This window comes from Megascapheus bottae, chromosome 2, assembly GCF_031878675.1.
Source record: "Megascapheus bottae isolate mThoBot1 chromosome 2, mThoBot2.hap1, whole genome shotgun sequence".
In the NCBI taxonomy this organism is placed as follows: Eukaryota; Metazoa; Chordata; class Mammalia; order Rodentia; family Geomyidae; genus Megascapheus; species Megascapheus bottae.
In genome coordinates, this window is record NC_143510.1 from 30,555,055 (window position 1) to 30,571,439 (window position 16,385).

Consider the following 16,385-nt stretch of genomic DNA (forward strand, 5'->3'; position numbering starts at 1 on the left):
AATTCATGAATGAAAATTTTAGCCAAAACAAAACTAACTCATTAAGTAACTATGCTTCGAAATGCTATCAGTAAGATGAAGCCTATCTAACCTGAATCCTCACAGTTTCTGGATGCCATCCAGAAGTGAGCTGAAATCAGGATAAGTAACCAAAATTACCAGCAACTAATGCATCCGTGCCTTTGGCAAAAGAGAAAGGTCAGAAGAAGGAGCTCAGACTTAGAGTACTGGGTACCTGCCACATTGACCCAGCCAGAGTCTGGCATACAGAAATCCTACTAAACATGTGATTAGAGGCCTATCGCTAGCCAACATACTGATCTTTAGAGTAAAAAGAAATACTTCCTAATAGGAAATAGCCATTGTGAAGAAATAAAGCAACTGTATTAAATACCAGCCACTCTCTGCACCAGTTTACAGAGTTCTTGTCCTGATGGGTTTAGTCAGGTGTGAGGAGACAGGAAAGCTGAAGTAGAAACAGAGCGACATGGCATGGGTGCTGTAAAAAAGTTGTGAAGCAGTGCAGGGGAGAAAGAACCCTTGAATTTCAGTTAGCTATTTCAGGGAGCATTCCCCTTATCCAATCTGGAAGTAAAAACTTTCAGTGAATAAATGTCACATTTTCAGAACTCTTGGGGGAAATGAGAAAAGCAAGACATGCTAGTTTTGAGTCTTCGTCTAGAGGCCATGCTGAAAGCCAGCATTTTTGTCCTGCTCTGATAAATTTTGGAGATTGTGAAAAGCTGGCTATGTCAAACCTACCTCTTCGTAAGATTCTGCAATCACAATCGTGTCCAGTGTCCCCACTCATCAGCTCCTGGGCTTTAATCTCCTTCCCATGGGGTGACCTTCCAGGATAGTTTTAACAGATTAGTAGCCTTCTGTCTTAGCTTACCTTTAACCCCAGTCATAATGCAGAAGGTTTCCTAACAGTCAATAAAAACAAAAGAAAGACCTTGGAAGCTTCACAGGCCCAAACAGTTCATAGATAGGGATTGGAAGAATCAGAAGTTGTAAAGCCTGGATGCAGAAATGAGAATAAAAGTCCATGGTCCCTTAACCAAGTCCTTTGGGGGATAGCTGTTCTTGCAATTTATCAGCTGAGGTAAATTTGGTCTGGTTGCTCATCCTAAATCAAAAGAACAAAGCTTCGTCCACCTGAGCCCAATGCACTGAGGGACTCACAATCACTCTGTGTAATGAGTGAATGGAGACTTTCAAGGTTGCTGATGACATGTCAGGAGAGTCCCTGGACAGAGGTAAGGCTGTGTGTAAAGACCGCTGCCTGCAAGAGGTCAAAAATTAACCCTGTATCGTTTGCTGAGCCACTGTAATTGAATGCTACTTGGGTCCTAAATATTATAAAGGAAACCATTTTGAACTATTACTATGAAGAGAGAAAAATCACAGCTGTTTAACATAGTTATGAACAGGGAAATGTGAATGAACAAAAGTACATGTGGGGGCCAGGAGTTTGGCCTAGTGGTGGAGTGCTTGCCTAGCATGCACCAAGACCCGGGTTCGATTCCTTGGCCTCACATACATAGAAAAAGCCAGAAATGGTGCTTTGGCTCAAGCGGTAGAGTGCTAGCCTTGAGGAAAGCCCAAGGACAGTGCTCAGGCCCTGAGTTTAAGCCCCAGGACTGGCAATATATAGCTTATAAGTAGAAGTAGGAGGCTAGATACTGTGTTGTATTTTCCAAAAATGGACTGATTTTTTAAAATATTTTTATTGTATTTAATAAAAGGGTTACATGATATTTGCCAGATAGAAGGTGCATTAATTCACATACATTGATACCCTTCCACATGCCTTGGTCCCCATTACCCTCCCCCCCAGCCCCCCTCGTGGATTTCACCCCTTCCCTAAATAGACTGATTTTTCTGGAAGGAAAAGGCAAGTCATTTTCAATAAACATAGATGGACCTAGAAAAGTCAAGTCACTCTTAGCAAGATATATGGCAGTAAAGCAAAATGCAGAAAATCAATGTTTCTAAAAGACAAGGATTTAAAACTGTCCTACGATTAGAAAGGGAACTGGTGGAAGACAGGCAGGGACCTTGGAAATCTATTGAAGGAATCTGGCATCTGTTCAAGGTTTCTTAAGTAATAGAATAAGGAAGTCCTTTCAGTATTAGGTATCATTTTGCAAGCTGTGTAGGAGAGTACAGGTAAAAAGACACAGCAGGACCAGACTCTGTGAAGGACTGGGTGTTTGGACACTGTCACACCCCGGGACCTGACCAAAGCAGCCTTCTCAGGATCCTTAACATCCTTATATACTGTATATATCCTGTATATATCCTGTATATATCCTTATATACAGTATATATCCTGAGTCTAATGCTTGGTAACCAGGTCCAAAATATTTCTTCCAGCAATCCAAAAGATTTCCTAGCTATATTTTGTTCAACTTTTGAATGGAGCCAAAGAATAGTAGAAAGGCAGATCTTTCACTACTACCTAGACAGCCTCTCCCATTGACCATACAAAGGAAGTGACGAGGCTGTTTGTTTCCTAAGAATTCTTGCTATACCAAATGTTAGTGTTTCCATGAGACCTCCTGCTTTCCATTGGCTCTCTTCTATGGTTAGATGCCTGTTAATATTCAGAATATTCATTTTAAGAATTTGTAAAGCTTTTAATATAGACAAAAACAAGGAAGCTCTTCTGGCACTGGTGGTTCATAAGTATGATTCTAGCTACTCAGGAGGCTGAGATCCGAGGATCATAGTCTTAAGCCGACCTATGCAGGAAAGTCTGAGAGACTCTTCAATTGAACACACACACACACACACAGGCTGGAAGTGGAGTTATAGTTCATATGGCACAGCACTAACTTTGAGCAGAAAATCTTAGGGACAGCACCCAGGCCCTGAGTTCAAAGTACATGACTAGCACAAAAAGGAGGGGAGAGAGAGACAGACAAAAGGAAGCCTACTCTTGAACTGTGACTCAAAAGTACTGAATAGATAGCTTTACTATATATACTCCACCAGCTAGTGACACGCTAAAGGGTTTTTAACACCGATTAAAATCACATTAACTTTGAAATGCCAGTTGGAAAAGAGAAAAGCCACTCCAGGATCAGATGATACCATCAGCATCTAAATGAGCCAAGCAGTACCACAAGGAATTACAGATGACATTATTATCCACCAGACAGAATCAGGAAGGCCTTAGGCAAACCCCTATGAATTCTAATAAATCAGATTTAGCATTATTTATGACTAGTCTTTGTTTTCTGTCATTCACATAATTGGATATGTGAAGCAGAGGCAGTGGATAAGACCAAGGGTTTTAGATAACAAAAGAAGTTTGGACATATTGAATGGCCACTTTAAACAGTAAGGACAGCTGGTACCAAACAGTCTTGGCGAATTGCATTATATTACAACAGAGTCCTAGCTTCAGTCAACAGCTATGATGATCACCCATGTAACAGGAAAAAAAAAAGAAGCAATAACCAAATTGAATCTCAGACTAAAGAACTTAAAGTGAAAGTCTCTCAGCTCAGAGAGGTACATAGCCAAGGCTATCACTTTCACAACCCAGAAACAAGATGTCAACTCATTTCTGCTATTTGTATACAAATTGAATTAATATGATTGAGAATATGAATCAACTTTTGAAAGTGCTCTACCTTAGAAGAGTGTACCTCAGGACTTAAAGGCAATTCCAAAAGACAGGGTCCAGACCAATATTGCAAGTCCAGTTAGCATTGCTTGTGCTCTTGTAGACGACGACAGTAGATTGTGTTACACCCATATTCTTTCTCATTTGAGGAAAAAAAGCACCAAAAGGAGTATTAAGTCCTTTTGAACTACTGCGTGTAAAACCGCAAGTTATAAATCATTTTAAAATAGAACAGAAAAGAATTTATTGCATTTAAGCAAAAAAAGAAGCAGGTGAAAAATCGTCATGGAATACACTTCCCCAAAAGAGCGGATTGAACTACTACCTATGGGTTGTTTTTTTTTTTTAAGAACATCTGGGATGGCCTATAATAATGAAAAGTTCAATACATATACAGCTTCCCAGAATTGAAGGGTCAATACATGTAATTCCTTGGAACAGATAGTAATCCTTTATTTTTATACCTTGGTTATTCTTTTATGCAAGTGAACTGGTGTCAGCAGGGCAGACAGGGGCTCCTTCCCAGGAAGTCCTCTGTGAATATACCAGCCAGTTCCCTGTTGTCATTATGCTTAATGTAAATGCTGTGGCAAAGATCTGTAATTGCTATGCAACTCCTTTGTGAGAAAAAAAAAAAAGTCTGATGCTCCTAAACTCCGTTACATCTGCTATGTGTAAAACATTGCTCTTGATAATTTTGTGTTACTTTGCTCCTGCTCTTTGTAACAGCTGTGCACCGCTAATGACCTTCCCTTTATTCGTTCGCTACCATGCTTTCTTGGATTTGAAGCATTCAGTGTAGAAAAATCTGGCTTTTCAGCAACCTTGTCTTTGGCTAACTTGATTATGTTTCTATACGGGGACAAAGTAGTGGCAAAGTTGTCTCTGCCACTGTTGTTTTTGTAGAGAAAGTTTAGTTGATTAAAGTCCTGTAGTGATTTGTCAGAGGCCATCCATAGTTGAGTCACACATGACGGTTACTTGAGCTAAACATTTCACGACTGAATGTTTTTAATCAATTTGTGTAGTCTCATGGTTATAAAATGGTTGCAGGTCATAGTTGGGTATTGTCCTTGCAAATTTCTTTGAATCCTGTAAGACTCAGGATGAACTGTTGCATTTTGGTTTAAGCCTTCCTTGTTTTGTTCCAATCTTTGGCTTGCATTTTACTGACAGCATCTTTCCTTGAGTAAATTGATAGATTTTCAGAGATTCTTTTGTATCCTAATGCCTGGATCCAAATTTGTAGTAGACAAATGATAAATTAGTAAAGAATTAAATCATTAGATCTTCATATTCTTCATATGCTTATTATGAGTATGGTATTAGTTATGTCTAACTTTGGGTAGTGGTAAATTCAGGCTAAGGAATAACTATTTTGTGGGAGTATAGATTAGATAGATGGATAGATACACAGAAAGATATCATTTAATGATGAACACAAGTTTGGGAAAGGGTCTCACTGGACAATTTTATCCTTGTATGGACACCATAGAATGCAGTTACACAAACTTAAATAATCTGTGTCAGTGACTGAACAGGGCCTCTTGATGCAGTAAACACAAGGTATATGAGATTGTTGCCACTAAACAAAGACATAGTTTACAGTACCTTGAGTAGGACTATAAAATAACATACTATAAAATAACAATAAAATACAGTACAGTAAGAAGCATCTACTAGCTAGTCCTTTATTATCAAGTATTATATACCGGACGTAATTATATGTACTGTACTTTATGACTGGCAATGCACAATAACCCTAGGAATAATATGTGTGTGTGTGTGTGTGTGTGTGTGCAAAGATGTTATCGTGGCTTTGACGTCATTAGGAGATGGAATCTTTCAGTCTCGACAATCATAAGGAGTCCTGTTATACATGCCCTCCGTGGGGACCGAAACATGTATGATGCAATATGTGGTGATGGTGGCTTGTTTCTCCAGTGTGTTTGAAATGTCACCACTCGCTTTCTTCACTAGGAGGTACAACGCTGTACAGCAGATATGAACATCACCGCAGAACACTGCAATCATCCAGATAACAAGCACAAAAACAGATACATCAACATTTTAGCATGTGAGTAATAAACTTTAAACTATCTTCAACTGGGAGGAAATTGAATTTTCATGCTGAGTAGATGCTAAGAGCTAAATAGTCAGAGCCAGAATGCCAAGAAAGAAGGATGCTTGCAAACTAACCTCTCATTAGCCTGTCTTCCGAAGTCTAAGGAAGTCGGGACATTCTCTGCCCTCTTAGTCTTTTATTTGGCTGTCAGATGTCAGAGAGTTTAATAAGATGACTCAAAAAAAAAAAAAGAAAAATGTTCTGAGCTTCACTGTTTCCACTGAAGGGATATCCTGTCAGATGAATGGAGCCAGAATATAAATATCACTGGCACTGTAACCAACGAGGATAAATATTTTAATATAAAATGCAGAGGGATAAGTTCAGTAAGCAAAATTCCAAAGCAGTCTAAGACTGCATGATTGGGTTTTCCTTATGGGATGAACGTCCTGTCCTTTTGGTCCATCTATTTAGTTCTACCCAGTGTACTGTAAGACTCAGGAGCAGCCTCAAGGTTCCAGCATCAAACAGTGAGGTGTTCTTCACCTGGGTCCTGAAGAATATTCTAGTACAGACTACATCTGTGACTGGAAGGCCAGGTCCATAGGCAAGGAGAACAAGTTTCAGATCTTGAAAAAATGTCAACTAAGGGAATGCTTAGCAGATATGTTTGATTTTTCCATAGCTGTCACCACAGTACCTAGTAAGACAACCTAAAGGAAGAAGCGATTTATTGTGTTTGCCATTTGGAAGCTTCAGGCCATGGTTGCTTGGTCCCATGTCATTGGGCAGCCCATTATGGTGACAAGCACATGTGGTACATAGGGAACTCCTTTACAAGGCAGACAGGGGGATACAGGAAGGAGCCAAGGCAAGATGTGGCTATATCCCAAAGGCACACACATCAGACCAACTGCTTCCACCTAGAACTAGGCCCACCTCCTACCTTCCACCATCTCTTACTAATGATATCATTGCATAAATTAACCCATTCATTCAGTTGAATCAGAAAAAATGTCTTTTCGCATCCTCTTCTCATGATCTAATTAGATCACAGAAAACCATCTGGCTCACGTCTGTAATCCTAGCTACTCAGGAAGCTGAGATCTGAGGATTGCAGTTCAAAGCCAGCCTGGAGACTAAAGAACAAGAGGCTCTTATTTCCAATTCATCACTAAAAAACCAGAAGTGGCGCTGTGGCTCAAAGGGTAGGGCGGGAGCCTTGAACTGAAGAGCTCAAGGACAACACCCAGGCCCAGGGATAGGGCAGTAGCCTTGAGCTGAAGGTCTCAGGGTCAGCACCCAGGCCCAGAATTCAAGCTCCATGACCCACAAAGAAAAAAACAATCTAATTAGTGTCAGAAAAGTTATGACCCACACACTAGAAATGTGTTTTACTATTACTGTTAGCCTAAGCATCTTGTTACCAAGTCCAGTTGACCATCATAAGGCATATGCTCTTGTAGGAAAGACAGAGATACCCATGTTTATAGTAAACACATACTTTGGTAAGGACCACACTATGCAGAGCTTTATAACACGGTGGATTTAAATTGGATCACTTAAAATCTAAACAGTATTGTAAAATTTTAATAAAGCCTTAATGAAAGGTAATTCACACACCATGAATAATGGACCCATTGAAAGTATATGTACAGTTCAGTGGGTTTTAGTATGTTCAGAGTTGTAGAGTCATAACAACACTCAAATATTTTTAACATCCCAACAAACCCCATAGCTGTTAGCTGGCACACTTACTTCCCCCATATCTCTGAGGATTTGCATATTCTATCCATTTCATCTAAATAGTATCTCATAATATGTAACCTTTGTGCCTGGCTTCTTTAACTTAGCAGTTCATAGCTATACCCCATTCTTTCTTATAGCTGAATAATACTCCATTGTATGGATGTGGTATATTTTAGTCATTGATTTATAAGGCTTTATTCAAGCATATATTTTAGCTTCCTTGGGTATATAGATGAATAGAATTGCTAAATTGTGTGATAAGTCTAACATCTGAGGAACTTCCAAAGTGGCTGAGCCATTTTACATTCCCACCAGCAGTATAGGAGAGGTTCAGTTTCTTCACATTCTCACCAGCACCAGCTGATTTGGGGAAAGAAGAGGGTTCACTCCTAATGTGTATAAAATGTTATCCTATTACTTTAGGTGTGTTTATTGATCATTTGTTTTGTGCTTTTGGATCCTCTATCCTTCCCAGCTAGGAAAAATAAAGCTGTCAGCTTCCTTTTATTTATTTTGCCATGGTAAGAAACCATGCCTATCCTCATTTTTGGGCAACTAGAACCACACAGGATGCTCTTAAATCTGGTGCCTCTTCAAATCAGACCCTAGACTGCAGATTCCCACAGCAAGATTCCTCCTGAAGAAACTCAGAGTTCTTTTAAGTCCTTGAGTTATGTGACAATAATGAGAATCCATCTGAATTTAGCATTTGGCATCTTCTGAAAATAAATGTTCTGCATGGCACATTTTTTGATGTCTGTTAAGGAGGGGTGAGACATGGTAATCAAAGGCCTTTGAACTTGCTTTCAAAATATAAGAAAAGTTGGCCGGGAGTTTGGCCTAGTGGTTAAAGTGCTTGCCTAGCATAACATGAAGACCCGGGTTCGATTCCTCGGTACCACATACATAGAAAAAAGCTGGAAGTGGTGCTGAGGCTCAAGTGGTAGAGCTCTAGCCTTGAGAAAGTCCAAGGACAGTGCTCAGGCCCTGAGCTCAAACCCAGGACTGGCAAAAAAAATAAATAAATAAGAAAAGGATTGCAATTTATAAGATTTTTACAGGAACTGATAAGGATCTTAAACCTCATTTCTTGGTCGCTGAGTGGCTATAAATGGCCCTGTGCTCTTGCTATGGTTTCACATGCAATTGCTCCTCTAAAAGGCTTCTCAGTGTCCTCAGGGAGATTACATTTTACCTGGTTGCCTTGGTTAATGTTTAAAATGGTACTATCTTTTTTTTTTTAATTCCACATTTCGTTTTGCTTTTTTCTCTTCTTTTATAGATGATCACAGTAGGGTGAAGTTAAGACCTTTACCAGGAAAAGACTCTAAGCACAGCGACTACATTAATGCAAACTATGTCGATGTAAGTCAGACATGTTTTTATAGCCCTAACCCATTTCTGAAAATTGAAGAGTATAACAGAAATTGCTGCATGTATTTTAAAACTGCACCGAGGTCTCATGGAAAGCACAGTGTATTCATTGTGCAAGGTGCTTGAATTATTAACTGGCCGTGTGTGATACTGCTTTCCTTTCACGTTGTACTCTGTCATCTTTGAAGGGATACAACAAAGCGAAAGCCTACATTGCCACGCAAGGACCTTTAAAGTCGACATTTGAAGACTTCTGGAGGATGATTTGGGAACAAAATACCGGAATCATTGTCATGATCACAAATCTTGTGGAAAAAGGAAGAGTAAGAGCATCTTGGTTTATTATCTTAATTATACACCTGCATTTACAAAGTATTTACAGAGTGCCAACAGGAGAACAGGGATTTACAGAAGTGAAACGTGTTCTCTTTACTCTAGTTCTGATAGTAGACTTGTGGAAAAAGAGCTAAGCATGACAAATGTGAATGCCATGTGATGGCATTCTCTAGTCTGGAAGGTATTGCAGTAACTAATATTTGAAGTGAAACTTGAAGAGGGAAGGATATTATAAGAACCAACGGGGGGGGGAAGAACCAACGAAAAGGAAGTTGGAAGATATAGGAGGGAATGAAGAAACTACTAAAAGAACTGCCTACACACCCTGACTTTCAGACCACATTTGAGAAACACAGTAATTGTTACAGAAGATACTGGATTATGGGTTTATAAATGCTAATTTTGGCTAGAATGAAGTCTAATTCTTCAAGTCCATTGTTCAGAATCACTACTGCTTCCCTCTTGACTCTTTCCCTTTGGTGACCCAAAGGATCTGTTCCACAGATCCCCTGTTCCTCGCCCATAAATCCAGGCCTGTATCCCACATGACACTTCAACTTTTTCCTCTCCCAAGTTGCCCCAATGCATCAGCTTCTTCAGAGGACACTTCTACCTTCAAGAATTTCAGCCAGTGCAGTCTTACCCATGTCTGGCATTGTCATTTGTAACTTGTTTTTCTTTTTTCAGCGGAAATGTGATCAGTATTGGCCAACAGAGAATAGTGAAGAGTATGGAAACATTATTGTCACACTGAAGAGCACAAAAGTACATGCCTGCTATACTGTTCGTCGTTTCTCAGTCAGAAACGCAAAAGTGAAAAAGGTATGAGGAGGATTGGGTGGCCATCAGAGCAGGGCTACCAGTATGAAAATCATGGTACAACACAGTCCAAGTTAATAAATTGGTTTTGATAAAACTCATGTCATGTCATGACAGATGTCAAACATCTGATTGCTGGTTTCCCAAGAAATACTAGTGCTGGTTTTTCAAAATGTGTACTAGTCCTGAACTATGCTTATGTATAAAATCAACTTCTTGCCAGGCACAAACTTTGGTGGTTCATGATTCAAAACTGTAATTCTAGCTACTCAGAAAGGTGACTTCTAAGCATTGTGGTTTGAAACCATTCCAGGCAAACAAGTCCAGAAAAATGTCTGATAAATCAAGCAGTAGAATGCAAGCCTTGAGCATAAAAGCTAAGCAAGTGTGGAAGTACAAAGCCTGATAGAGGTACACATGTGCACACACACGCACACACACACACACACATACACATACACACAGTGATGCTATTTGAAAAGAATAGAAAATAATTGCTATAGAAATGAGCAGTAAACACAACATTGGAGTTAAAATTTTTCTGACTAATGTTTTCTCATGTCCCTTAACTATAAAGATTTTTTCCCTGTAGAACTATTAATATGCAGAGTATCACACATGCTGCTTTCAAGTTACCTCAATGTGTTTAGTTTTCAAAATCCATTGTCATAACCATATTCATAGATGATTAACTATAGATAAATTCCCAATAAGAAAATACAGTTCCAGGCCAGGAGTGTGGTCTAGTGGTAGAGTGCTTGTAATACCATGCACCAAGTCCTGGGTTCGTTTCCTCAGTACCACATACATTAAAAAGCTGAAAGCGGTGCTGTCGCTCAAATAGTAGAGCTCTAGATTTCAGAAAGCCCAAGAAAATACAGTTCTACGGGGCAATGTACTCATATATAGGACAATTGCAGAAAATAAGACGTTTTTGGCATCTTGGGGATCTTTGGAGATGTGTTAAAACAGTAGTTCCCTTACCCCACGAATCACATCTACTCAAATTGTATATACAATTTTAAAAATAGTTGAAACATGAAATTCAGTAGCACCATCCCTGTTTACATGATAGAGCAGTTTGCTGGCTCAAGCAAACCAAGAGTTAGTATAAAGCTGCTATGACTCATAGGAACGCTCTAGGAATGTAAACAGACCCACTCACCCTTCTTGTAGAAACAACTTGTCAGAGAATGATATAAGTAGGATCTTAATGTGTTCTAGATACTGATAACAGGAAAACATGAGCCTTAGGCCTTCGTGGCACAGTGCTAGATGTCCTGTTAAGCATGATTATTGATCCTGAATCATCAAAAACTAGCTACCATGTAAAAGTTGAGTCCATTAAAGAAAAACTTCTGTGAAAAAGTCCAGTTGGTAAATTGTTTTGCATTCAGAGCACTCTCGTCACTTCCTAGAAAAGAAAACACAGCAGTACCTGGCCCTTATCTCTGCTTCCAGAACGTGGAGAAGGGTTAGGAATAATGGCCCACCAGGAAATGAATGCAAAGTACAAAAATGGACAAGTCTGGACACAGAGCCTTATAGGAAAAATATTCTAAGTCTAAATGCCTGCCATTAAATGTTCACTCTTGGTATGATCAACTTGGTCTTAAGAGATGGGGTGTGCCACATACAGCTAGATAATACCTCTATTTAGTAACAAGAAAGTTTGACCGAATTGAGAAAGGGAACTAGCTCAGAAACAGTAATTGGGGGAATGAAATCAGAAGCTCTATTTGCAGGCACCCTTTGAAGTCCTTTTGTCCAGAATGCTCCCTCTTGGACTCACGGCATCTTTTTACACCTTTTCTCCTAGGGCCAGAAGGGAAACCCCAAGGGTCGTCAGAATGAAAGGATAGTGATCCAGTATCACTACACACAGTGGCCTGACATGGGGGTTCCTGAGTATGCCCTTCCAGTCCTGACCTTCGTGAGGAGATCCTCAGCAGCCCGCACACCAGACATGGGCCCTGTTTTGGTGCACTGCAGGTGAATTGGCATCTCTTCCTTCAGCCTTCTTTTTGATATATGAGCAGGGACCCTATGCCTTGTGAACTTGGAACCATAGGAATTCTATTCCTTCCTTTGGCTTAGAGCCCAAGTCCTTATCTGAAAGTGAAGATGAATAAGTCAACACAAACTTAAAATATCTGCCCAAGTAGACAAACATCTACTTATTTTCTGTTGAATTTATTTTTATAACCTCTAGTTTTTATAAAGTCATTTTCTTATTTAAGATCACTTTTGTTGATAGGGAAAGTGGAGAACTAAATAAAAAATCGATACTTCCAAGAGCATGTAAAAGTATTTAGGTAGTTAAAAATGCTGTTACTTGACCAAGCAAGATGACTCATGCCTGTAATGCTAGCTACTCAAGAGGCTGAGATCTGAGGATTGTGGTTCAAAGTCAGCCTGGGCACTAAAGTCCGTGAGACTCTTATCTCCAATTAACACTAGAAAACTGGAAGTAGCACTGTGGCTCAAGGGGTAGGGCAGTAGCCTTGATCTGAAGAGCTCAAGGACAGCGCCCAGGCCCAGAGTTGAAGCCCCATGACCAAAAAAAAAAAGTGCTGTTACTATATTTCTTTACTAGAATTTGTGGCCTTTTACTTGATGGGTATTACTAATTCTGTGATTGATGTTACATACCTGCATCTTTCATGCTGAATTTTGCTTGTTTTTTTTCTGTATTAACATTGCAAATTGAACTTCATACTTTATGTGCTTGCTAGGGTTTTCCTCTCATGGCTGGGGCTACTCTACCACTTGAGTCACATATCATAACTCCCAGTTTTTTTGCTGATTGGTTAGAGAGAAGAATCTCATGGTTTGTCTTCTTAGGCTAGCTTGAGACCATGGTTCTCGAATCTCAGCCTCCTGAGCAGTTAGGATTATAGGCATGAGCCACTGGAGCCCGGCTACATAGTATTTTCTAAGAATTTCTTTGGGCCATTTTTATAACGTATTGTTACTGAAGTAAAAAAGCCCCTTGTAGAAGTTGATACACATCCATAGTCCCATAAAAACCCAGCTTTTATGCTAATGCATTTAGGATCACTAAAGTGGAGAGAAGTCTATCAAACAGCCTAGGTATTGTACTAGATAGGGAAGCTTCTGGGGCATTTGTTCAAAAGAAACTTGTTATTGAGTTCTACAGAATCTAGATCTTCCTGAGTATTTTCCAAAATAACAAGAAATACGATTGAGGCACATTTTCTAAAGGTAACAATCTCATGCTATTCCTTGATGACTAAAGGCAAATATCCCTTTTACTAGAAACCTGCCAATAGCCCACTGGTTTGTCAGTTGCAACAAATGTCAACTGAGGCAGTTGTAGGGGAAAGGGTGTTTAGTCAAAGGAAGAGTGCACACAGAGTTACTGTTAGAGAGCCCAGCACACAGGAGAAGCTGAATTCCAGCATGGCAGGCCAACCAAGAAACACACCTCGATTGTCTTGCGGTTCCTGCAGTGTAAAGTACTCCTTATCATGTGTTCTCAGTGCAGTTTGTAGGCACTGTCTCCATGAATGCCCTGTGTCATGTCTTGCACGTTACAGTTATTTCCAAGTTCACTCCATATTTCACATACTGAGTTGCCTTCCTTTCTTACAGTGCTGGTGTGGGCAGGACGGGCACCTATATTGTGATAGACAGCATGCTGCAACAGATAAAAGACAAAAGCACAGTTAATGTCCTGGGATTCCTGAAGCATATCAGGACACAGCGTAACTACCTCGTCCAGACTGAGGTAAGGAAGGGACCCCAACACCCCCTTCAACTGAAAACCGAATGATGCGGATGAGACAGGTTTGTTCTCTTGGGCCTTGAAGGAATGCATATTCCTAATATTTGGATCTGTTTTCTATAAAGCACTTAAGATAAGATTCAATTACAGTTGTATTGAGAACGGTGTTAGAAATGATTGGGAGTGAAATACATTGCTAGGTTTGATTTAAAAATAACTCTAGGACAAGATGGTTCCTAAGGACTTCATTGAAGACAAATTTGTGGACAGCTGACCATATTGAACCTCCAGATACAGTTTAGAACACAGAGCTCAGCTTTAAAATAAATTATGATGAATAAGTGAGTACTGGAACATACCACCTAGCTCCAAATGCTTGCAGGAATTCACTGGCAGGTCCCTGTTTGAGGCAGAATGAACAGGTTTCCTGTTGATCATCACATTTGCACTTTTGTAGGAGCAGTACATTTTCATCCACGATGCCTTGTTGGAAGCCATTCTTGGAAAGGAGACTGAAGTATCTTCAAATCAGCTGCATAGCTATGTTAACAGTATCCTCATTCCAGGAGTGGGAGGAAAGACTCGGCTGGAAAAACAGTTTAAGGTAGAACTTTGCATAATAATGTCTTTAAAGCAAGGAAGTAGGAAAGTGGCCAGAACTGAAGGTCAGGTCCTCTTTGTACTCTTTAAATGTGATATGAAATCAAGTTCTGATCCATGCAAAGTGCCATTTGTATTCAAGTAGATGTAGTCCTGTAATCTATTTTCTTGTGAGCAGCTTATGACTTTGTCTAACCATAAACATCATTCTCTGGTCACAATAACATATAACATGAGACTGAGTGTATATTCTAATCAGAAAGAAAAGATTATTTGAACATGATAGCTCAAGTAGTAGAGTGCCAGCCAAGCAAACAAGTTGAGTGCAAGCCCTTAAGTTCAAACCCCAGTACTGGCCAAGGGAGGAAAAAGCTATTTAAGCTAGACATGATGGTTATGTACACTCAGCATTGGGAAAGATTGATGCAAGAGGATCAGTAATGCAAGAGCTTGTCTAAAATACAAAGTTTTTCAACATACTGTCCTCAAAATATGCCAGTTGAAAAATCTATTCCAGGAGACAATTTTGGAAAATAGAGAAAAGTATTTCTACAGTATTTTTTTTCTTTCAATTAGAATATTACTTTTAAAGACAGTTAAGGTTATTTGGCATTCTCCAAAGGTGAAAAAAAGAGAAGCCTTTTATGTGTATGCTAGGCAAGTACTCTACCACTAGGCCAAACTCCCGGCCCAAAGTAATGAGTTTTTTTTTTGTTTTTTTTTTTTTTGCCAGTCCTGGGCTTGAGCTCAGGGCCTGAGCACTGTCCTTGGGCTTTCTCAAGGCTAGAGCTCTACCACTTGAGCCTCAGCACCACTTCCGGCTTTTTTCTATGTATGTGGTACCGAGGAATCGAACCCGGGTCTTCATGCATGCTAGGCGAGCACTTTAACCACTAGGCCAAACTCCCGGCCCCAAGAGAAGCCTTTTAAAGAATTAAAATGAGAGAAGCTCAAAGCATTCATTGTGACTTTGAAATGCTGCCTGATTTTTTCCAATCATTAAGTGGTTTTTTATTTGTTGCATATGTAAAGTTAATTCTTTGTGTCAAGATGGAAAGGATGGGATAAATCTCTATAGCTTCTTTTCTCATGATAAAACTTTCCACGGACTTTGAAACCTTCATCTGGATCATGCCAAACAAAGTGATAAGAACTAAAAAATAGATTCACTTCACTGAGTTCAGTCATTTCACTGAATTTGGTCATAAGAATAATTTAAAATTGGGGCCAGGAGTTTGGCCTAGTGGTAGAGTGCTTGCCTCACATGCACAAAGACCTGGTTTCAATTCCTCAGTACCGTATACATAGAAAAAGCCAGAATTGGTGCTGTAGCTTAAGTAGTAGAGCTCTAGCCTTGAGAAAGCCCAAGGACAGTGCTCAGACCCTGAGTTCAAGCCCCAGGATTAGAAAAAAAAAATTTTTTTAATTTAAAAAGAGTGAAACTGCACAGGTTCATCTCATTGTTTTCCATGTGAACACAAAATGAGAAATTGCTTATGTATCAAACAAATGTACAAAACAACTGAGCAAGACTAATGAGAGCCTCCTTTAAAATCTAAAACATTCCTCAGTTCAAATTTTTTGAGTGGCAGTATGATGCCACAGTGAAAAATACACACTATGAAACTTCATTTCATGCATCAGAAATATATAAAATTACCTTCAGGGCATGTGAATATGAAACATGAAATTTATTGTGTTTAGACTTGATTCCTATCCCAAGACATCTCATTATATGTATGCAAATATTTCAAAATCCCAAAGAATCTGAAACTATTCTGGTTCTAAACATATTTTTTTTTCATCAAACAATCCAATATATTCAGCTATAAACCAGGTATCTGTCTTTTTTACAGTCACTATTCATTTTAAAACTCAAATAGAAGAAGGAGAAAGAGTCAGATACTTGGACATGACAATTATCCCTAGAGCGCATGACAGCAGTTGACACAGTTAATACACTTAAGAAAAGCATTGACCAAATGATTTAGCCAGGGTACATAAATAAGAAAAATAATCAACAACTGGGCTATTTATAATGACTTTTAAAAATTCTT

General features: G+C 39.3%; 1 protein-coding gene across 3 annotated transcripts in view; it reads left to right on the top strand.

Annotated features, from left to right (window-relative positions):
- Ptprg (protein tyrosine phosphatase receptor type G) overlaps window positions 1-16,385 on the top strand; it is a 667,714-nt gene that overhangs the window by 630,651 nt on the left and 20,678 nt on the right. For all 3 annotated transcript variants that reach the window (XM_090323299.1, XM_090323309.1, XM_090323290.1), the window contains 7 exons: window positions 5,618-5,714; window positions 8,734-8,816; window positions 9,014-9,148; window positions 9,849-9,983; window positions 11,800-11,972; window positions 13,596-13,731; window positions 14,186-14,332. In XM_090323299.1, coding sequence (XP_090179425.1) covers window positions 5,618-5,714; window positions 8,734-8,816; window positions 9,014-9,148; window positions 9,849-9,983; window positions 11,800-11,972; window positions 13,596-13,731; window positions 14,186-14,332 — 906 coding nt within the window. The remainder of the gene's footprint in view (window positions 1-5,617; window positions 5,715-8,733; window positions 8,817-9,013; window positions 9,149-9,848; window positions 9,984-11,799; window positions 11,973-13,595; window positions 13,732-14,185; window positions 14,333-16,385) is intronic.